Raw genomic sequence first — 24174 nt, 5'->3', positions numbered from 1 at the left:
ACTGTAACACTGATATACTAAAGCACAGGCACCAAAGTAAGGCACTGCGGCACAGAGGCTCTGTCACGGTCACTACGGCACTATCTCTCTAAGCCAGTGATACACTGACAGACACTGAGATACAGAAAGTTATCACATATTAAAAATGCATTTATTTGCTTGCATCTCAGCAGTAGAACCATTAAATAATACCTACCTGTCTGCTCAGCATGCTCTGACCTGCTCCACGTCCCCTGCCCGGCCCACCCCATATCCGCGGTCAGGCCTTCAGCCTCTCTGCCCCCACCATTTGGATTGCCCTCAATCCCAAAGTCACTTTGCCTTGCTCCCTCAAAGCATGATTCAAGACCCTCCTCCTCGACCGCACCTTCGACCACCCTCCTACCCATTCCCTCACTGCTCTCAACCCCCCATCATCAACAACAACAACAACTTGCATTTATATAGCGCCTTCCATGCCGGCTGGTGTCTCAGAGCCCTTAACAACAGCGGAGCCCGAGGCCAATCGCCTGCTCGGGTCCAAATTTCTGACTGTCCAGCGCCTTGGGAAGTCCTCCCTATGTGAAAGGCACTGCACAAATGTAATTTGTTGTTGTTGTTCAGGGAAGATCTGGAAAGTAGAATTAATTAAAAAAAAAGGAATGATCTTGCAGTGGCCCCTTCTGACGGAACTTTTTTTGTTTCTGTATTTTTAAAATGTCGCTGTTAATACAGTACCATGATCTGGAGCACCAGATTAAGCTGCCCTAACTCCCATTTGAAACCCACCTTGCCATCCTGTTACAAATTAAAAAAGGGAGTCAAGGCCAGGATAAGATTAGACCTGATCACAACAGCCTGATAAATTGTCAATCCTACTACCAATAAAATGTCATTATAACCAAAAACATATTTTAAGTATTAAAATGTTGGGATAAAACAGTGGACAGAATACGTTTGCTCAGAAATGCTCAGAAACCCGCCGGTTTGTACATAACAAGGAGGTTTAACCCAAAGTCACTCCACTGTGCTGAGGGCAGAATGGACAAAACAGCAAGTATCAGTCATGTGGTCTTTGGAGACATCACAAGATTCTCAGGCTCAGAGTTGTATAGACACAAAGCAAGGGCTGTAATCCAGCTCCTGAGAGCAGGCCAATGTCCATTCATAAAACTTTCCAAAACAGTCGTGGATTCAAATGCGCTACCTGACTTGGCCTCAAAGCAAACTGTACCAGCCAGCTCACTGCTCATCTAATACAGTTATGGGTCGCCAAATTTCAACTAAGTAAAACAAGCTTTCCATTACTAATTTTAGAGTACCACAAGGGCTCAGTGTCTCTGTGCTTGGGAGCCCTGGGGTCAAATTGTGAACAAGCACAGCTAGAGCTGCCAGAGTTGTCGTTCGCAGAGATATTCTTTTTATCAGATACCCCAGGAAAACTGCAAGATACAGGAGACATGGCAGACAGGAACCATCAGCAGAATACAGAGTAATTGAGAAGAGCAAAATGTGCACAGAGCAAGAGAAATCACTTCAAACATTTGGCTGCTGCATGTCTATGCTATCACAAGACACCACTGTACAAGGAGCACACATCCACAATGTGTGTAGCTTAATCTGGTGCTCCAGATCATGGTACTGTACTAACAGCTCATTTTTTAATTAATATCTCCTCCACGATGTGTCCAGGCTTCTTCCACCACTGCTGTATATAACAAGAACTTCACAGATCACCTTGGTGAAGAATTTAAGACCCCTGCCTTTTCCTGGTGATCAATATTATGTGATGTCAAGCGCTCTGAGACTCTACCCTGCGTGGAGGGTGCAAGTTATTGTTGAAGTTGTTGTTGTATTGAACAGTAAAGAGGGTTCAGAGAAAAGCCATGTAGGACATGGGGCACTAGATTATGAAGAGACTTGTTCATAGTTCAGACAACACACGGTACCAGCCACAAACTTCATTCACCATCTCGCCACAGCCTCCCGTTCCGATAATCCCAAGATCAAATTCTAAGTTTCTAGTGTAGACAATTGCTTCTAAGACAAACAAAAATAAATAATCAAGACAATCAAGTATTCATGTTCAAAACATCCCAACTGCACCAGGCTAGTATTAATAACATTGCTCTACTATTTCCACAATCCCGTAAAAAGAGATAACACAAGGGAATACCTCTCTCTCTGACTGTAAAAAAGGGCTGGTATTCAGTTTTGAGTGGAATTTGCTCTGTGAAAGGGAGAGGCTGAGATTCCAGCTGGGAGGAAAAGCAGCTGTTTAAAGTTACAGGTGAGCTGCCTTGTGAGGAGGTAGCAATATATCTCCAGCCAGAAAGAGGGCTGTTTATCTATCCACGAAGTGAAGCCAGAATTCATACAGTTTGAAATAAAGCTGAAACAACTTTATGGTTCTTGTTTTATACTGTTTGCCTTGCAATAAGTAAGAACCCGGTTGTTAGTCGATTGCTGGATCTCTTTCTGGGGGTAATAATCCCTAAAAAAAAATGCACCATTCATTTGCCAATTTCTGTGCCGCTACAAAGTCTAACAATAATATTCTCACTGCATACTCAATGCAATGGTCAAATTCATAAGGGGATTTGACACAGGCTTGAGGCGTATTAATCATGCACGACTTGCATGCAGACTGCATCAGCGCACATGTTGGTCTTATTTGGTCGGAGATCATAACAATTTGCCACAAAATATGGAAAGCTCATTTATCACTCATGAATACTTTCATGAGGGCTTGTTTCTTGAAGTAAACTACTTTTCATAAACGTTTCCCGTTTGCCCCTCTGCCAATCTCCCTTGGCACTCCCCCAGATCTTGAGACCTTTAGGCACTTCTAAGTCCATCTTTGAATTGCTTATCTATGAAATCTGTTGTGCAAATTTTAGAAATCGTTACCCACTTAATTGTATTACAAACATTTGCTACAATAAACCAAGTTGTATTTGTGTTTATAGCTATAAAAGTATCATTATAGAATTCTTAACTAATCAAGAAATATATGAAACATTTTAGATGTCCACACACAAAATATGGTAAGTGATTACTCCTAAACTGGGGTCTAAAGCACAGCTATTTTAAATGGGATTCGGGGTCAAAAAGTGCTTCCCTTCTGGTAAACCTGAAGTATATCACGCAGACCCAGCCCCAGGACAATCTGGTTGAATCCACTTTTGGAGTACAATGTACTACCAGAATGAATCCCCACTAAGAAATCCCATCTGAAGTCTCTGTTTTAGGCCCAACTATGTGTGTAAGCAGTTTGCTGCAAATAATGTCAGTTGTTGAGTATGAAACAGCTCTTATACCTGAGATTAGTTTCAGTCAAGGTTTAAGGATTGAAATACAATGCATTCATCTGATATACAGTGAGGACAAGCACTTTGTCCATTGGCTCTATAACCAAATTGACTGGTAAACTGTAGTCCAGCTCTGTAGGATCAGTCCCTTCTCCACTGACACTAGCTTGAACTGAATCAGTTGGTTCTCAGCCTCAAACAAGACCACACAAGAGCTTCTGCATAGAAGCCAAGCCTTCCTCACTCACTGATTCATACACTGTCTGCATTTTCCAAGAACAAGTGGATCAAGTACATTTCAAGCATTGGCTTAACCCAATGAGGCCACTTCATGTAATTGTAGCTAATTATTCTCTTCAAATGGTGCATTTTATTTTATATCTGGAGCATCAAAATTATAACCAAAAACTTGATTTTCAAGATAACAGTTCGTGAAGGCTAACAAAAATGTGGGCTGTTTCTTAAAGTGTCTGAGTGCTGGCTTGAGCTGCCATGTTATGTATGACAGGGTGGGCGGGGGGGAGAAATGACAGCTGAAATTCCCGTTCCCATTCCTGGACCACGTTCCCTCTTCCCTACGTAAGATAAACACTGTAAGCAGGTCGAGGCTTGCTGCTTTTTCTCAGAAGATGCCCGAATCCACAATGGTGATGCTCAGAAATCCGCAGATCAGGTTTTTAGATAATCTTCTTTCCGTACAACCCACAGGGGAAGGTGTGCATCCAGTATAAGTGACACTCACTTGTATTTTTCACACACCCATCTTCTTAACATGGACAACAGGAATCACTGGCTGGCACCATGGAAGCATGACAGCTCAAGGCAGGAATTATTCCAGTTATAGAGGGTATAATCACAATGTAGCCTTTTGAAAGATCACAAACCGATAAAATGTGAGGTTATTAGATGCTAAGTTCTGGAATGAATTTTGAATATAAATTGGCCATAGCATCAACTTTTAATTTAAGATTATCAGTAGATAAACATGCAGTGTTGGTGCCACTAAAACCAGTCTGTAAAGCACAGTTTCAACTACATTAGCAGTTGCAATTCGCACAAACAAACAAACACAGCCTTCACATAAAAATTTCAAGCATAAATGCTTATAAAGAAGATATCAAGCCAATAATCATGTATCAGGGGCAGAAGATGAGTGAAAATGTGGTCAACCTTCAGTCTTGCAGTTTATGGTTTCTTCTGAAGCACTTAATTAGATTGGGCTTGTAATCACTCCCATCCATGCCACCAAATGCAACCTGCTTCCTGACTTGGTTTTCTTCTGTTGGCTTTATTGCGCTTTCAAGGTGATTTGCCCCAGTATAAATTATTTGAAAAAAAGTGGCAAGACCTCACATCATGACAAGTTTGAGAGAGTTGTCCATCGATATGGGTGAGAGAATGGATATGGCGAGCAAGGTTCAGAGAATGGAGGGCAAGGTGGAGAAATTGAAGGAGGTGGGACAGGATTGGTTTAGATAATAATACTAATTAATAATCCTTGCATTTGATATTGCATTTTTCATGTCTTCTAGACGTCTCAAAACGCTTCACAAAATATACTGTAAAGTGAATTGATTTAGATATAGGTTAAAGTCACCTAGATGTAGCAGAAGCTACACTCAAGGAGTTACGAAGGTTTGGCAGAGTTGGTGAAAGAGTGCACTATTCATGGACTGTGGTAGGAGTAGCCTGGATGGGATTACTGGTCTTTCTTGGTTCCATACTTTCTATTCTTACACCTTTGAATATGAATAATCTAGCAAAATAATAGTACTTACTGGAAAAGGATAATCAAAATACTAATGATCTACCAGACAGAATCTTCACTGTCAGACAATCTTTATACTTACCCGATGGTCACTACCCTATTAGAATGGAACAAGAATACCATGTTATTTGATCCATCCAAGTTTTAGAGGGGAAATGGTAAAACTGGGAGAAAGCCTCAAATCCCATAACTGGAGTAGTGATCGCAAAGGCAAGGGATACGGAGCAGATACTGACTGAGACAGATTGAGCCCAATAATAGAGATCCAAGAGTCAGCAGCCACATGGAATAAATCACAGGGAAGCTGTTGTCAGAGAGGAATGTGATGAAAATTCTGATGAAAAACAGATGATCAATAAAATTATAAAGCTGGCTCACAAAGAGAGAAATAGCATTGAAACTTTTTTTTAAATACTGCAGTGAACTACACTGCACACTAACACATGCAGCAGAAGCACAAGGTCATAGCTGCAATCTTGTGTAATGCCTGCAAAATGTCTGACTGGATTGGAGCACATTTCTCGCACCTCCTTAATGTGAGACAGAAAAAGGCTGCAACTTTAATTTAATTCACTTCTCTGAATGACTTATTGATGAGCAGCAATAACATCAAAGAATGGATATTGTCCTCATTTGATAAGTGCAAACCTAGTTAGTGGAGAACACAGCAACACTCATGTACACCAACTCATTAGTACCTATTCAACTTCCCAAAGTACAATTAATCCAGTAGGACAATTTTGGGCTAAATCCCAAGTAGAGGCGAGATATTCCCATTCTTCACGTGCTCTCTCTAGAGCACTCACAAACCTGAGGCAGAACAGGGCAGTTTCTGCTGGCAAAGAGGTCTTAAGTCATCGGAAAGTTAATTTAGTTTCACTCATGGCAAAGATTGTGACAGTTAAATCCAAGGAGCTAATATATCTAACATGTAGAAATCTTGTGTATATGATTTCATAAACTGGTGATTTCCTGAATTATTTTGATTACTATATCCATAGATCTATATATCGCTATTAAAAATGCACAATTATTCCAATTTACCAATTAATACAGCTGTAGATATAAATGATGGCTGTATATAATCCAGAGACACTCTGTACATAAATGTCTAGTGGATGGAGGGGTAGAGAGGGGTTGAGTTAATGAACATGAAATAACAGTAAGTTACTATGGTCTCTAACTATACTATATAAATTACCTCCAAGAATATTAAACCCAGATGTGAATCTGTAATTACTCCAAGCTTTTCTTTCATTGCAATGTGCTTTATATCACTGTGTTCTCAATTTGCTGGCACACTCTCGCATTTCCCTTGTTAGATCCACGGTAATTTTGCTTTTATACCTAATCAAGTTCAAATGTGAAGTTTATTCAGACCTGATTATGAATCTCAGTTAATCCTGATTTTCCTGCTATCACTATTGACTACCAGAAAATTACTGCAGGTACCAGTAACATAAATGTATTCACGCAACGTGAAAATCACCTGGCGAAAATAGAGCACAAGATTAAATTTGGTGATTTTGTACAGCAATACATATACCAATCAGTTCCAATAACAAACCTCTGCTCTGACTCTACAGCAGATTTATGGCATCATGTTATAAAATAAAAATACAGATTTATGCAAGCAAATTGGGTCCAAACTATGTAAGGTGAAGGAATATGTGCTTTAAAAATAGTGTACAGGGGTAAAATTTGCAAGCTTCCTAACTTAATTACCCAAAGGTTAAAATCCACAAGTTGGTCTGAGCAGCAAAACCCTGAGTTGAGTCAATACAATTGTGATTACACAAATGAATCAAACAGAACATGGCAGTAAACATGTTAATAGTAACAATTCTTGCATTTGACCTAGTAGTTATAATATTGAGAGTATTTTGCTTTGTGAAGTATATCAAAGTACTTCACAAAGCAAAGTTTTTGGAAAATGCAGTGACTGTACGTTTGTAGGTGAACGTTTGCAAGAAAGAAACAATCAGTTGTAGGTCTTGGGAGTGTCTTTCTCAGTCACTTTTTTCGCTCTCTGTCAAGCTGTCTCCCTCCCTCTTTATGTCTTTCTGATTATTTCTCCCTCTTACTTGGGGGAATGTTAGCCAGGAATCTCAACAAGAGTAAAAATCCATGATCAGGAGATGGGTATGTATATTGAATCAACTTTACCTCATGCTGCTGGTCCTCTCTGAATGGCTGGAATCTGACTGTTGAAGTTCCGTCGTCTCCTTGCTTGTCTGCTGCTTCTCAGTGCTGTGGCAGGTGACGTAAAAGTAACGTTACACAGACGACTATGAACAATCAAAGGCCTGAAATTCCTCATGATGTTACCCTTAAAGAAATAGCTTGAAAACCCCCCGTAAGCAGAATTATGGAAGATTCTTAAATCCAGTCTCAATTTGGAAGTCAGTTTCTACAATTCCCACCAAATTATTAATTTTCTAAAAGTCTGTCATTTTCCTTGTGTTTCTGCAAGTCCACCATCTTCTACTCTTGATTAAAGAAATGGTTCTGCAGTGTGGAAGGTAGACCAGAAAGTCACAACTGCAATTGTCCACATGGGAGATCCCAATCTCAGCATGTGGTGCTCAGAGGTAGAAGGTAAGACCAGCCATCTATCTGATTACCAGGAGGAAGGGAGAGATGGTGCTTTTGATTGCTTAACTACCGCTTACAAACACAATGTCGCAACAATTTCACCAGAATAGAAATGTGCCTTTCTTTCACTGCTTTATAACAACAAACCATTTATGTAGCTTTGCCCTTCAGGCAGACGCAGATCACAACACTGCGCAATGGCAGGTTGGACAGTGAGGGAGAGGGGCAAGTGCTCATAGGTGCGGTCAAGAAAGACAAGTCTTAAGCAAGGATTTAAAGATAAATAAAAAGAGGGACTGAATACAGCTGCATACTTATTAGAACTTGTGTTTTTTTTAAATATGTATTACTCAATACATAGTTTAAGAAACGTTTTTATTTCAACCTTTTTCCAAGCAAACACTTGTGCAAGTCAGTTCATACTTTTCTAACCAATACTGTAATTTAATCCCATCCCGTTCTTCTGTTTTTCCACTTAACATGACGGCTGCTCACATTTTTCATAAAAATCTTGTTGAAATTATGGGTTAGAATGTTTACATTTTAGTCAAAGCCAAGAGTTGCAGAGCCACAGAAAGGATTCGACAAGTATGTGCAGCAGATGTTTCAGATTCATAGATGAGGGGACACCTACCTTAGCTCATCTGGCCAGAAATCGTGGCCGTTGCCATTGACGTGACAAGCTTTGTGGATAGTGATGTCGGTACTGAAAGCTTTGGCCTGAGCGTCTTGTTGACTTTTGGCAATGTAGCCGTGCTGCACCTCCCAGCGCCGGGCAGCATTATTGATCGTTTGACGCCGCTTCTCCTGAAAAAGAAACAGAAAAAAAATAACAACTAGAAAATGTTTTTGTCAAAACAACACAGCAAACAAGATCAAAATTAGAACAGTATCTCTTGGATGGTTCAAGGAAAGCTGTTAGAAAAATAAAGTCACTTATGTATATAGAAAGAATCCCATCCAGTGGTCACCACACAAGTCTTCAATACAGATCTGGTAATCTTTTTGACCGTTTCTAAGATCCTGTGTGAATGCAATAACAATAATAAACAATTGTTGCATTTGATATAATGCCAAACAGGTTGAAACATCCCAAAGTAATTGCTGTTATTGGTATATCTGTAAGTAAATGCAGCAGCCAATTTGTCCCACAACCACAAACAGCTATGACATGAATGAGAAATTTACTTGGAAAATTGCTGGCCAGGACAATGGGAGAAACTCCAAATACTGCATTGGGATCTTTAACGTCTACCTGAACAGGCAGATGGGACCTTGGTCTTCCATTCTCTGATAACCCCCGGGAGAAAAATGTATTTCCTCACTTTCCCTTTCTAGCTTATAATCTCACATCATGCCCGCGTGACCTCTAATCACCTACCATCAGTAATAGTTCCTCAGCATTCATCCTCTCAAACTGCATCATTATTTTTAACACTTCTATCCCTCAATCAGCCCTCAAGTGATTATCATCTTCCTAGGGGAGTGGGTGGGGGAAAGGAGATGAGGTAACCTGGGCCTCAATGGAGTTGAGCTGGCTCCAGGATAACGTGCTTGACAACAGAATGTCAGAATCAAGTCAACCTTCCATAGTCCAGCTCCTGACCCGGGCGAGTTTGCAGTGCTCCAGGACACTGCTGATGATGGACTAGCCAGTCGGGCTGACAGGCAGGACTTGAAGGGTAGGGATTCTTCCAACTTTGCTTCGGTTAATCCTTTAAGCCAAAGTCCTAACAGGTTGGGTGATCCTAGCAGGACAAATAGCAGGAAGTGACAGTGCTCTCAAATGACAATTTTAGCCAGTTAAACTCCAGCAGTACCCAACTTCTATGTCTCATACTTTCTAGGATTAGGTCAGGTGGGTATTTGTTTCCCCCCCACCTCCCCCAAACTGCACGGAGCAGAATATAAACCACTATATAGATCCCTCTTGGATTGGGGCCAGGCTTTTGGGTGTTGGGTGAGCAATCAATGGACCCTTCACACTCCAGCATTTTTCCTATTTGCTCTATCCAATCTATTCACCTTCAAATCCCTCCATGGTAAATGTAAATTGTATTATATTTCTTTTAGCAAAGCACAGCTTGAATCTCCACGAAAGGAGGCAGCTATAGCTCCTCAGACCGTTCATCTGAATTTTTGTTTGACACTCGAAAATTCTGCCTTTGTTCTGTCGCCATTTCTTGATTATTGTAGGAGGAAAGCTCGACGGGGTTGGATTGACCCAAAAGTGAATCGAATGGCTTTCCATGTCTAGTTTCCGAGGGGAGGTGTGCTGGTTTGGGCTAGGTCAAGTAACATTTTATGAGATGCTTCCATGGAGATATGAGAAAAAAGGCAATGGTAAAAGGGTCTTTGTCTAAGCAAGGCATGGTGTCTCTGAGCTCTAGGACTGGATACTTGTCCTGATATTATCACATTGATAGACGAGGAAGAGGCGGGTTGAAGAGGCGCTCTGTAATTATAATAACTGTGCTTTGATCTGCAACATACTGCATACATACCCCAGATGTGCAATCAGATTTTTGTTTTTTCTGGCTCCAAATATAATTATATATCACTGTCACATATTTATAGTGTACTGCATTTTAATGTATTGAGGCATTCTATCTGCAAACAATAAAAAACAATAGTTTTTTTTCTAATGTAACTTAAAATAAAATTTCAGGTTTACTTTGCACCAAATATAGGTTCCATTCCAGCTGTAACTTCAAAGTGAGAAACACCTTTCACTTTTACGGGATTCTGCATCATTTTAAGTCAGGTTAATATTTATAGACAGAAGCTGTACAGAGAGAAGAATGCAGAATACTATTTATAGAATCATTGAAATACACCATTGGAAGAGGTCATCCAGTCCATTTAAGCCTTAGCTGTTCTGAATGTGCTTTTTTCAGTCAACATTTAGAGATGCGTGGTAAAATATTTGTAACCCTTACATTTATTATAGCACCTTTCACATCAGGAGGATGCCCCAAAGCACTTCACAGGATATTGTGATATTAATAATAATAATAATAATCCTTGCATTTGATATTGCAGTGACCATGTGTTTTTGTGGGTGAACATGGCAGCCAATTTACATACAGCAATGTCTCACAAACAGCCATGAAGTGAATAACTAATTTTATTTGGATTTTCTTTCTGTTTAACATCTTTATTGGAGATCTCCTGAACCAATTTCGCTACATCTATTTGCAGTGCTTTTTTTGCATTTCAACTGAGAACTGGTAGAGAAAACAAATGAATGTGGGGAATATCAATCAGGTTATGCCAGGCAAAGGGAAGATGGGAATTTTATTGGATCACAGCTTCCTCCATCTCATTCTGAGGTCTGGTTAAGAATTCACCAACAATACCACCCTCCTTAACAACAACAACAAGAACATCCTTCTTAAAGTGTCTCTCAATACAAGGTGTGGGTGTGTGTGTGTATTGGGGCTGGGGAGAGGAAGGTGGTTAGAGTACTAAGTATAAGAAAGTTAGAAGAAAATAAATGATACAAGTATCATCATCTAGGCACTTGCGGGTAAATTATGTAGGTTACAGAGAACGAAGAGATAGAGGGGCAAGATGGGGTCAAGTTACATTCTGACACTCTCCACAATTCAATAAACCAGCCACACTGATTAATGCATTCAGGCAAACACATGATTACAGTACAGAGGAGTGACTGTCATCCAGAGAATTCTCCCTCATCAAGTGTCAAGAGAAGGGAGGAGGGAAAATCATTGCACTGCGTTTACATGGTCTATTTGGCAAATACACGTACGGAATTCAAACACATGAGGTCTAAATAAACTGCAGCATCCTGCAGTGCTCTGCTTGAATAAGCACCAAATGAGGCAAAGTTAATTGAAGAACACTAAACAGTCCAGCTTTAAAGGCAGACAAATCTTGATATATTCCATTCAATAAAATCAATAACTATTCCCAGAGTAAAATACATTTACCAGACTTCATCAGACCACATTGAATCAACAGTAACTGTACACGACTCGACTCGCACAGATCAGATAGCAGGCTCTCTGTGTTAGTGCCTGCCAGGAAACCAGCTTCTCTACAGCCTGTGCCATGCATTGAGATATCTACCATGTCAATCTGACCATTCAAGGAATCCACTATCTTTTGAAGTAACTGACATGTGCAGACAAAGTAAAGAGATTATAATTCAAACAGACTAGCACATGGCAACTCTCCCAGACAGCCATCTGCACTCCTGGACAGGAAGAAATTCCCAGTTGTACAGAACAGGATATTTTGTTTTCAAATCTTCCCTACTTGCAAATAAACTTTAGATCTTCTGCTGATCTAAATAATGCTCCACACAGAGAGTGAGCAAAAGTAATAATGAGCATCAGTAACAGCAGTTAGTACTGAAGGATAGAAAATATTCGAAGAGAAAATTTAATAATGGATATATGCCAAGATATACCCTTATATTTGTGGAATACCAGTTAGCAAATCTCCTTACACTTAGCAAAAACAATATGCCCAGCACCTTCAAAGTAGGATAAGATCTTCAAAGGGCATGGTCAAAGTAGTAAAATCGCTGCATTTAATATAGCAACTTTCACATAGAAAGTTGTCTCAAAATGCTTCACAGGATTTACTGTAAAGTGTAATGACTGTATACTGTAGGCAAATGTGGCAACCAATCTGTCCACTGGAATTCCCCACAAACAACCATGCAATAAACGACCAACTGTATCTTGGCCAAGACATCGAGACAAACTCTTCTGTTTGTGAATAGTGCCATGGGGAATTTAACGTTCACCTGAAAAGGCAGGACTTTGGTTCAATATCTCATCCAAAAGACAGCTCTTCCAACAATGCTGCACACCCCCAGCACTGCATTGGACTGTCAGCCTAGACAAAGTGAGTTCAAACCTTTTTTAGATTTTTAGAAGGGTTTTGCAAGTTGGTGCTGGCAGCGTTAATGTCAGTAGTGTGTGTTGTAAGTGTTGACCAACCCCGGCTGAATAAGACTACAAACTGTTATTGAGATGGAATATTTCCAAATGATTTCTTTGATCTGAACACAGACACAGATTAACCTGGTTCTTCAGACAGAACATTAGGCAATCAGCTGGAAACATTAGTACCAACTGCTACAATTTTGTCTATTACTTTCATTACCATTCACTGCACACTGCCTGTTCCATATCCATTTACTGGCAACTAAAGCAATTTGTGTTTAAAATTTACCAGCCGTGAGAGGTGAGGGGCTGACTGCAAGGGGAACGCCGCAAGAGGCAACACCTATTTCCATAACAATACTTCAAACAAGACACAGACATTTTAAACTGTTGAGTTACATGATTCGTGCTCTACACTAGAAGGAACATCACCTAGTTCTGCTTCTGCATCTCACTTTCTTAGAATGTACAAATGGGAGGCTAGGAGCCACTCACTCTTCCTGCGTTTAACAAACACCAATAGACAAAGAAGACAAATTTAAATTTAGAAATATTTAGTTTGCTAATTTCACTTTTTTCCAAAAGCATGTCTGTTCAAGCCAGTCTGTTCCAACAGATGACTTTGCACATTATAGCTTTTCTCCACAACACTCCTATCAAACAGCAGAACCCGGTCGGTGTCCATTGTGGAAGCACGGACTCTCAGAAATTACCTTCAGAATAGCCTGCTTGTGGATTTCCCGCTTTTTCTCTTCTTCCTTTCTGGCCATGACAGATGCCACTCGCCTTTCTTCCTCCTTCCCAGAAATAAAAAGAGTTAATAAAATGGAAAATTGTGCATTTTCACAGATATCAATCAGCAGTTTCCATCTATCCTGATTTGCTCCTTTCAATATCTGAAAGGCCTCACAACATCACAGGATCAGTGCTTATGACAGTAGTTCGCATTGCAGTAGCAGTTCCTCAGGATCAAGCCCTCCAGCTCCACCCCTGGTGCCAGTGAAAGCTTGTATGCTGAGGCAACAAATTACAAATTACGGTATGCCAAGATGGATGCAAAGTGCTCCAGGCACAAGCCTTGAGATTCATAAATCATAAATTCTTTGAAAACGAAATGATAGATGCTTGAAGAGGAATTTTAAAAGGTATGAGGTGGAAGCAGAAGACTGAGGTAACTGTTGGTCACTCACGTGGGAACAACCAACTAGCACAGAATTGGAGTCGCTGGGAATACCCAGCAGGTCAGGCAGCATCTATAGAGGAAGGAAAGTGAGTCAACGTTTCAAGTCCATGACCCTTCGCCAGTTCTGACGAAGGGTCATGGACCCGAAATGTTGACTCACTTTCCTTTCTCCATAGATGCTGCCTGACCTGCTGAATGTTCCCAGCGACTTCTGTTTTTGTTTCAGATTTCCAGCATCTGGAGTATTTTGTGTTATGACCAGCACAGAATTGATGGGCCAAATGGCATGTTTCGGATCTGGGACTACTGAAAAGGGCGCAAGGGGAGATTCCAATGAACTCGAATAATCAACATTGCAAATAGAACGAATGTTCTCTCACTACTCATGCTCCCTCCAAACACAATCCACGTACAATTGTGATTTGAAGACACAAAAACAATATTAATTGAAAGTGATTTTTCTGTGGAATTATATTCAATATTCATCCCATACTGTAAGACTGGGCCATGGCTACTTTCCAACAGAGCTAGTCAGCTGAACAGCAATACAGTACGGCTGGGACTGTCCAACCAGCTGCGGTAATCTGCTTCAATAGTCAGTAAAACTTCAATTTTAACATCAGAACATGCAGGAATTTAAGAAGAGGAAAAAGCCATTCGACCCAATGAACCCAATAAGCCACAGACTGTTCTATGGCACTAACCGCTATTACTTTCCTAATCCTTTTTCTCTCCCATCTTGCCATAATAATTAATATTTATACATCCCAAGTATCTCTTTCTTGAATCCCTCAATCAATTTCTCACCTATTTCTTTTCTGAGGCAGTGAATTCCAAAATCGTATCACTCTCAGTCCTAATCTCCTCTAAATGTTAAGGTCATGATCATGTTTCAGCTCTTTGAGCTTCCAGTGGACAATGACGAATGATCACTTCTGAGATACATTCACCAGCAAAGGTTCATTGTGATTATGAAAATCATCTCTGTTAGCTTAGCTCTGTACATTATCCACTACTGGCCTATGATTGAGGATTTCTCAAACACATTTTTGATGGTAACTTCAAACATAAACATGAAAAGGTTTCAGATCCCCTTGATCCTTTTTTTTTATTGCTTCTACGAAACATATGAGTGAAAACCAACAAAGTGCAACATTAAGCCTGAGAACATTCAGTGTAGAGTGCAACTGTCTTCTGATGGAAGATTATTGAACTTCAACTAATAATGAACTTGAATCATTTACAATTTAGTAACAAAATCCTGCCGATTATCAGCTTTTTGAACTCCAATTGCAAATCTCACCAAATTATCTGATGATAGGTCTAATAAAGAAGATGGTGAACAAAAGGAAAAGTAGAGGATGAGCAGAGAACAGGACGAGTTTAACCAAACGTGTCTAGAATATGAAGCAGTATGCTACAGCCCAAGACCTAATTTGACATCTGCCAGGGGATAAAGAGCCTGAGGAAAGAACATTCCACTGCACACAAGCTTTTTAAGACTTACATATTTATTTTTAAATAAGCTATGCATAGAAAGCAACAAAGGAAGTAGTGACACCATTCAAACAAGTAAAACAAAGTATTACACAATTAAACAGAGTAATCTCTATCTAAACTGGACTTTTGAGTTAGAAATCATTCAATGGTTTTAGAAGCTTAACATTGAGATATCAGTTACAGCCAGCTCAGCACATCCTCACTATCAGAGTGAAATCTAGTCTTTCAGACCTGTTTTGAACAATTGTCCATGTAAATTCAAAAGGCTAACATAATGGGACATGAAAGATAAGAATTTGAGGTAAAATGTTTTTTTGTTAATATAAATAATCTGAGAAGTGTAGCCTTGATGCCTGCGCTGAAGAAAGACTCAATGTAAAGTGTAGGGATTATTGCAGCACTTCAATAACACCACCAGTGAACTGAACAAAACCCTATCTATAAGCCAGATATCTAATACTGGAAGATTGATGTCTGTAAAAGGCAATAGATTTACGGCTAAGGATTAGTACAATAGACTACCTCACAGAGAAAATACAGGAAAGAGAAGCTGGAGCAAAAGGCTTTCTTTAAATTAATTCAACAAAATGAAACTTCACCTCCCAGAGATTAACATGATGGGTACTAACACGCAGCTATAAATTATCAAATATGTAATCTTTGTGAGATAATACCACAATTCATTCATGAAATTATACACCCACCCACAGGATTCTCCATTTCCAGTGAAGCGTATTTTAATAGAAAGCTTGAATTAACTTACACACTTTACTTTGCAGCTTACTCAGAGATAAAAAAAATTAACCTCCAGCAAACAAACCAAATCACCACTGAATCACTTAGAAACAGAAAACATTCCATACAACTTACTGGTGCAACCAGTTACAGCACTTAACTTAAAGGAAAGTCCCGTCTGTGTGTTCAATGTTAAAGATCCTACATTTGAAAAAAAAGGCAATTTCTTCTTCTTGTGCCAACAATCCTCAAGAATAACTTGGCATTCATCTTATTATTGCTGCTTGCTGTGTTCAAAACAGCCAATTACATCCCCAAAACACTACATACGACAACAATTATAGTGAACATTACTATATGTTCTATAAGATGCAGTTATTTCTCCATACAGTGGTAACATATCAAGCATTCAGTTGGTACCATAAAGCAAGAAAGAATATTAGAATGTTTTAGCACAAAAACAAACCATTCAGCTCATCGGTCAAAGTTTGCGATTTCTCCACACAAACCACTTAAACTAATCTCACCTCACATCAAGAACACACATATGAAGAAACTAACCGTAACTGTTTTCAATTTTTTCTGGCAAGGTGGCATGCAGAGACATTGCTAGCTTCTGTCATCAAATTATGTAGTTTGACAAGAATTAATATTGTGGAAACAAAATTCTTAACCTTCCAAGAAGACATATAACTACTGTAGTTAATGGAATTTCTACGACAGCATCTTGCACACTGGTGCCTCCAGTATACGAATAATTGATCAAACAGAAGTATCTCAAATTTAGTGAGAGTGCTGCTTTAGATTCTCTAATCTGTTTTATTTGAAGGCAGTAGGAGACACTATCCTAGCCTCACAGGGACTAGAACTTTGGAATTCCAGAAATAACAAATATGCAGCTGTCTGTTCGGGGACTACCAAGAAATCCCAAAGTAATTGCCACTCAAGGCGCACACCCTGCTGCGTCCCAACACATTAACACAACCATGTAATAAATTCAAGAAAAATAAGGGAGAGGTCATGATATTTCCAAAAGAACACATCAACCAGGAAAATGCGAGTTAAAGCATGAAGAAATGACCTTGTTACAAGTTACTTAAGTATAAAAGCAAATGGAGAGAGCCCTGTGGTTAACAACAACTTGCATTTATATAGCTCCCTTCATGCAGGGCAGCGTCTCAGAGCGTTTGATTAAATCACACTTCCTCCTATTTTAAAACTAACACTTTCTTTTCAGAGCCTATCGCTGTCTCTGCAATCTCAATTGTATCACGGATACAAGAAAGAGTAGCAATGGAGTGATGGCCTTGGCAGAAGAAACCACTCAGATCAATTGGTTGAATTATTAATAATTATAATAATATTCCTTGCATTTGATGGAGTGCCATTCATGTCAGGAGAGCAACTCAAAGCACTTCATAGGATACCTGTAAATTCTAGCAACTATACATTTTGCAACCATTGCTGATGATGAAAACAATTCTCCTTCATGCCAAATTGAACTGAAGTGAAATGTTTGATGACGTCTGGATGTATAGATCAGAATAATTAATGTTTGAGCAGAAAGGCTAACTGTTGTTTTTTTTTCCATTCTTGAGTAAGCGAGTAATTAAAAGTTTGAACCCTTGGTGCACGAAGAACATAAGAAAGAAGCACTCGCTCACCTTGGAAAATGACAACAAATTACATCAAATATTTTGAGCAGCAAATGCTCCCGCGCCCTTACCACACCCTATCAGAGAAAAATCCTCCAGCCCCTTTCTCCTACTCACTCAATGGAGGAGCCAACTGCACATCCTTATGCCCTGCTTTACCAACAGCTAAGCTTCGCTCACTGTGCCGCAACTCTCAAATTTCCTCCCATTATCCCTCAGCCTCATGGCTTCTCTCCTCTCGCCATTTTCCAGAACATTTCTGAAAACCTATTTCCTCAACATGCTTTCAGTCACCTTGTTTCTACCCCCGCCCCTTTTTTCCACTTAGTCATTCCACACTTTTCCTGTAAATCCTTTGAGGCATTTTGCTACATGAAAGGTGCAAATTAAGTGCAAGTCGTTTTGTAAAGTTAGCTTCAACGTGATCTAATTTTCATGGGTAGTGCCTGGAATACTACCTGGCTCACAGAATGACATGGAGAACACAAGGCTGCCTCCAATCAACTGGACTTTTCCATTTTTTTTCAAATCAGATTGTTACTCAGGAAACAAACTGACAAAAATATGAAAAAATATAGATGGTTGCCAGGTGCTGAGAAAAATCATACTTGCCTCATCACTGACTCAGCCCAACCCACTTAATCTCCTAAGGGAAGCAATAAAACATTAGTAAATAAATGTGCAAGACGCTAAAGAGCCCAACCCCTGAGGGGAATCAAGAACACAGTCCAACCCGACAACCCACAACTTTGACCAGTTGCATTCCACAGGTGCATCATCCACGGTCCCAGCATGTTCCAGACTGCTTAATCATCCATGGCTTTCGCTAACCATACAATCTTCGATCCTGTCCTTAAACACCTATTGAAACTACTTGCTTTTAAAGGGCTTACACTAATTCAACAGCAACAACTCTAGTTGGGATTCTCTTCTCTACAAGTCTACACAATTCTCAGTTTGGTCGAGGCATGCTAATGTTGCACATGTCTGTGGTCTGTCATCTTAAATAGATACGATTTAACACCAATACCTAATATTTTTAAGTTGATCGTTTTGTGCTGCAGAGAACCTGTCGCAGTTCTGAATGGGCCCATTTGCAAAAGGAAAGGGAACATTAAAAAGTTTGGATGGAAGGACGAGCTATATTCAAAATTAGTGTTCACTAGTAGACTAGTGTTATACAGCAGCAGAATATTAATTCTGTTTTAAGAGTAAAATATGATTAGAAACACAGCCACAAGCCCTCTATTTAAATGAGGACAAATAGGCTTTCTTTTTAAAAAAATTAAACAGAACTTCAACTTTTTAAAAAAAGCATTTTCATAATTTTACTCATCAAAATGAGTCTTTTTACTGACAAAATCCAATGAGTTTAATTTGTCAAAACCTGCCAATGGCATGTATGAACAAACCCTGCGTATATTGCACAAAAATTACTTTGCAACCAAGGCATTTTCAAGAATATTTATCTAGCTGCTTTACAGACTAAGTTCTGAATACTGTGTTTCTGAAACTTCAAGGCTTTGATTAGAATAAAACTGAGAAAGAATGGCCTATCTTAATCAAAATCCATACTTGTAGTTTTTTTTAGACCAATGACCTACAGACACACAAATTTCAGGAATAGCTTACTTAGAATAGATTAATACACTTTTATTAAATACCCATGTTGATTTCATACCCTCAAATCTGTAGAGAGAAAGGGGTTTCCAATAGAATAACTCCATGATTTGAGTTGTTCAACATTATAGATACTTCTGTTATAAAACTTTTGCCATCTGTTCACTTTCAAAAGTCCCCAATGTAAGTATCATGTGGGCACTCCACAATTCCACGTCTTGGAAACCTATATAAAACTGCTGTTATCTCTCTGCCTGTCTTTTTATCTCCCGAGGAGGACTATCCTCTCCTTAGATGCAAATTAAATTAAATGCAAATTTGTAGATGCAAATAAGGATTGTTGGCTGACATCCACTATATCTCCAGACAAGTCTAAAAGTAGCTCCCTGCAAGCATTCGGGATTGCCAGGACCTTTAAGGCCTTGGGGAAAGACCTCTTCCTGGCATTAGAGGGAATTGATGCAAACTCAGTGATGGCACCACCATGATTCCACTGGATCTCAAGCTAGAACAGGCTTTGTGAAATTATCACAGCAATATTTTGCACAAAGCAAGAAATTGTGTCAGAGTGGAAAAGGCTGAGAGTTAGAGCTGATAATACTGTTAACTATATAAAGTGGGCCCACTGGCTGCTAAGATGGTTTAGAGCAGATCACTATGAGCTGATAGCCCATGCGAAGCGATTCAAGATTTATAAGGCACAATGTTCTGATTCCAAACTCCAAGTCAAAAACAAGTGAAACTTATCCACTGAAGGGAAAGAGTTCAAACAAAACATTGATGGGACTAAAAGTTAGCATCTAAACCGTGCATTCATTATTGCTTTGCACAGATCATCAGTTGGCCATGTTTCACTATGTTGCACATCTGCATCACTCAAATGCCACAATAACATGAGAAATGTGTAACTGGAGAGTAACCAATTCCAGCCCAATTCAAGCTAAATGCAGAGGTTTCTGTAAATCCTGTTTTGGCCAGTCAATCAGGAAGAGGATACATCTGTTCAAGGTCACCCTCCAGCATTAATCTCATGCTGTCGTACACAGGCCAGATTCAGTGAGATCTTTCGCACAAATATCTATAGAATGACCCCTTCATTCTAATTAACAAACAGCTTTGCAAAGAGCCAAATTCCATTTGCATTAAGGCGACACAATGAAGCTATCAATGGGCTGCCTTATCTTCACTGTTTCCAATCATACCAACAAACTAACAAGGTTATTTTAATAACTACTTGCATTTATAAAGTTCCCTTTATGAAAAAAAATCTCAAATGTGCTTTACAAAGCACTATTGATCCGCAATAAAGTAAATGCTATAAGGGGACACTACTGTAGTTACTAGTTTTATGAGCTAAAATTGAAGGCAACATCGTGAAATGAATAAGTAATTGGTTACAAGAGCTCAGGCCCGGCATAAAAAGGATGTTCTCTGATTGGCAGGCAGTGTTAAGTGGTTTCCCCAGGGATCAGAGCTTGGGGCCCCAGTCTTTCACCCTATATATAAATGAAATGGGTATAGGAATAGAGGGGAATATTTCTGAGCTTGCTGATGACACAAAGCTGGGAGGCATTTCAACTTGTAAAGACAGTAGAAGATTGCAAAGGAACAGAGACTGGTTAAGATAGTGGACATTAAAGAGTGCAGAGTGTGAGGAAGTGCACTTCAGATGTAAGAATAACATATGCGCTTATGTTTTCAATGGAGAAACATTAGGAGAAGACAAGCAGAGGGATCGAGGGAACCAATTCCATAAAGCATTCAAATCTAGTTCGCAGGTGGAGAAAACAAACTCTAAAGCTACTGGGATGCTGGGGTTTACATCAGAGGTCTGGAATCTAAAAGCAAATAAATACGTCTCCTGTTATACAGATTGCTAAGCAGACCCCATTTGGAATGCTGTATTTATTTCAGACAACCAATCTAAGGAAGATGGGCATCCAGCAACAATTCACAGGACTCATTCATATCTGCGGTAAAGGGGTTCAGATATAATGAAAATCTGCAAAGATTGGGTTATATGCCTGAGAACTGAGGAGGTTAATGGGTCATCTGATTGAGCCGATTAAAATAATGAATAGAATTCAAGTTATATAGTGGACAACTCTTCCCTCTGGTAGAAAGATCTAGAACAAGGGAACATCTTAAAATTAGAGCTGGAATGGTTAAGGAATTGGATCAGACAACCCAGGCAGGGCAGAGGCTAAAGGAGTTTACAATGACTGGTCCAGAAAGTTTTAAGCTCAAATACAATATTACAGTATTATAAATGAACAATGATCAGAATTTCTGACATAGACACCTAGCACAGTTTAAAAAAAACTTTAAAAATTTCACATCTAAGTTTCTTGAACTCATTTTCAAAAACAAAACAAAGATAGAGCATGCCAAATACTTTATTTTGTTCTTAGTAGCTTGCAGGTCCTGCAGCAAATAAAAGTGCCAGAGGTAGCAGATTTCTGTGCTGTAGCTTCACATTCACTGAGGGCAGCACTGGTCTGCATACTGACTTCAACAATATAGAAGGGGGTTCTGATGTCTTGATTATTCACAAATTACACAGGATCTTTCTGGTGACATGTACCATGGGCTTTGCCTCTCACCTGAGACTGTCCTGATGCCATATCTAAAAGTGTGGTCAGTGACCTGCAACATGCTGGAAGGTGCAATATCATCTTATCATCTTCTCCAGCGCAGATCAAACAAATCACTCCCTTACCTGTTTTATAAAGCATCAATGTATTGATGAGGAAATGATGCATACATGAGAGAAAAGGGAATTGTACAAGAGAAGGGAATAGGAGGTGTGGGGCTCATGTGGAGGATAAACACCAATACTGGTTGACCAAATGGCTTGTTTCTGTACCATGTCATTCTATGTAATTCTATGCAATGGGTGCGTCCAAACATATGGGAATAGATAATTGGCAGCAGCAAGGCTGTACTGTACATTTTGTACCAGATTAGAAGAGTGAACTTGTCTATTAGGAACTGGAAAGCAGCCCAGAATATCAATCTCAAGCTGCACACTTACGTACTGCAAGGAACAACATCTGGTAACAGTGAATGCATCAGAGGAAACCTGCTTGCTTAAAATGAGTTCATGTTGTCACTTCAGGGGTCTTTGTATGATCTTTAACTTGTCTTCTATATTACATATATATTATATACTCATTATATTCCACTAATCATACTGGGAAAGTGTGGTTTCAGCCCTACCTGATGTCCTGCTTCCAAAAGATACAAACAATTGATTGAATTTTCCATACAGATTTTGATATGTTCACATTCCAAAAGAGAGATATATATTGGAACCTGATTGACTTTTAAGATTGAGATTAGTAGTATTTGATGATCTGTTGAACTGATTATTGAAAGACTGCTGAATCTTTCCAGTAACCTTCACTACGTGTTTTGCCATTCACCTGAGACTATCTTGATGCCATGACTGAAAGGTCCATTGGTGACTAGACCTGCAGGTCACAAAGCCATGTCTAAGTGCAGTCAGTGACCTGCCCTGGAGGTCACATGGCCTTATAGCTAAGACAGAAAGACATGAGCTTCAATAGCAAAATGCTTGTTGTTACCCATGCATTTATTTATGAAGCACACTGGAACTTTCTAAATGGGGAAGCAGATGAAAAAGATATCTGGAGATTCATGTATACAAGTCATTAAATGCTAATTTGCAGATGTTGGAGATTCTGAAGGTACATATTCAGCTTAATGTAAAATGCAATAATAAGTACCGCACATATCACAAATAATCCTAGAACACAAGAATACGAGGAAGTAATTCAGTCAGCCAATTGTCTACTAAATTTATAGCAACTATAATTCCACTTCCTTTCCCTTTTCCATTCTGTATGTTATATCAATATGTTATACCAACTACCAAACTCCCTTTGAACACCTTAAATAGTTGGCCTTCTGATACAGTCCATTCCATATTCTCACATCGAGAATCCAAACCAGACTGAGAGTTCCACATATGTATGCCACCTACACATGAAAATTTCCCTGCATCTTGAAAGGAATGCAACTCACACTGGAAGAATACTTTCTGTTTACCTAATTCCAGAGATATTAGGCTCAGGTTGGCAAGTAGCCAAGGCTTTGGGATGCCAGCGGTGGCTTAAGGCTGGGGTTTAACCTGCTACAACCACATAGCTTGTCATCGAAAGCACTGCACGGCAAGCTTCTCACTGCTTGTCCAGGTATGACTATCCTACCCATTAGGGCTTTGGCTTGCAGAGTTAACAGGAGCCAAATGGGAAGAATTCCTGCTCCTAGTGCAGGATGCTTCTCCAAGTCCTGTTGTTGAGCCAAGGTGGCTAGTCTGTTATCAGCTAGGCCCTGGAGTATTGAAGACTTGCCTGGCTCAGGAACCAGACAACCGAGACCAGGACAGAAGGTTGACTTAATCCTGTCTTTCCATTAAAATAATTTTTTAAGAAATGTAAGAGGTTACAGAGGCGTCACAGAAATTGGATTTTATAAGACTGCATTAGGAGCAAAGCACGATCCATTGACGGATATCTTAAAGGCCTATTTTAGCTCACAGAGTTCAGTTACTCACTGTGATTTTCTTCATGTCGAGGTATCGGAGCTGCAACATGTGCCGGAGAACAGTGGGTCTGTACCATGGCTCCTGAGCTATGGGATTGCCATCCAGGGTAACCTCTGAAAGAGACAGTGAGTCTGCCAAACACACAATGTCTTCAACGCTGATTAAAAACAGAGAAACAAAAAACATATTTGAAGAACATTAATTAAGCTGCCGATAGTCATAAAGGATAAAACAGGATAAAATTAAGTTAAACAGGATAAAATTATTACTGACACTTTTTAGAAAGGCAACGTCAATACTCTTGGGAGCTGTGATAATCACAAAGAGCATAAACATCTT

At 39.5% G+C, this 24174-nt stretch overlaps 1 protein-coding gene across 2 annotated transcripts in view; it reads right to left on the bottom strand.

The window, feature by feature from the left end:
- LOC103188829 (leucine-rich repeat-containing protein 49) overlaps positions 1–24174 on the bottom strand; it is a 57818-nt gene that overhangs the window by 12125 nt on the left and 21519 nt on the right. For both annotated transcript variants that reach the window (XM_007908963.2, XM_007908970.2), the window contains exons 10-13: positions 23845–23992; positions 13286–13369; positions 8288–8460; positions 7225–7308 (exon numbers count right to left, since the gene is read on the bottom strand). In XM_007908963.2, coding sequence (XP_007907154.2) covers positions 7225–7308; positions 8288–8460; positions 13286–13369; positions 23845–23992 — 489 coding nt within the window. The remainder of the gene's footprint in view (positions 1–7224; positions 7309–8287; positions 8461–13285; positions 13370–23844; positions 23993–24174) is intronic.

This window comes from Callorhinchus milii, unplaced genomic scaffold (assembly GCF_018977255.1).
Source record: "Callorhinchus milii isolate IMCB2004 unplaced genomic scaffold, IMCB_Cmil_1.0 Scaffold22, whole genome shotgun sequence".
NCBI lineage: Eukaryota > Metazoa > Chordata > Chondrichthyes > Chimaeriformes > Callorhinchidae > Callorhinchus > Callorhinchus milii.
The sequence above is the reverse complement of the archived record's forward strand: the minus strand, read 5'-3'. Positions and strand labels throughout refer to the sequence as shown.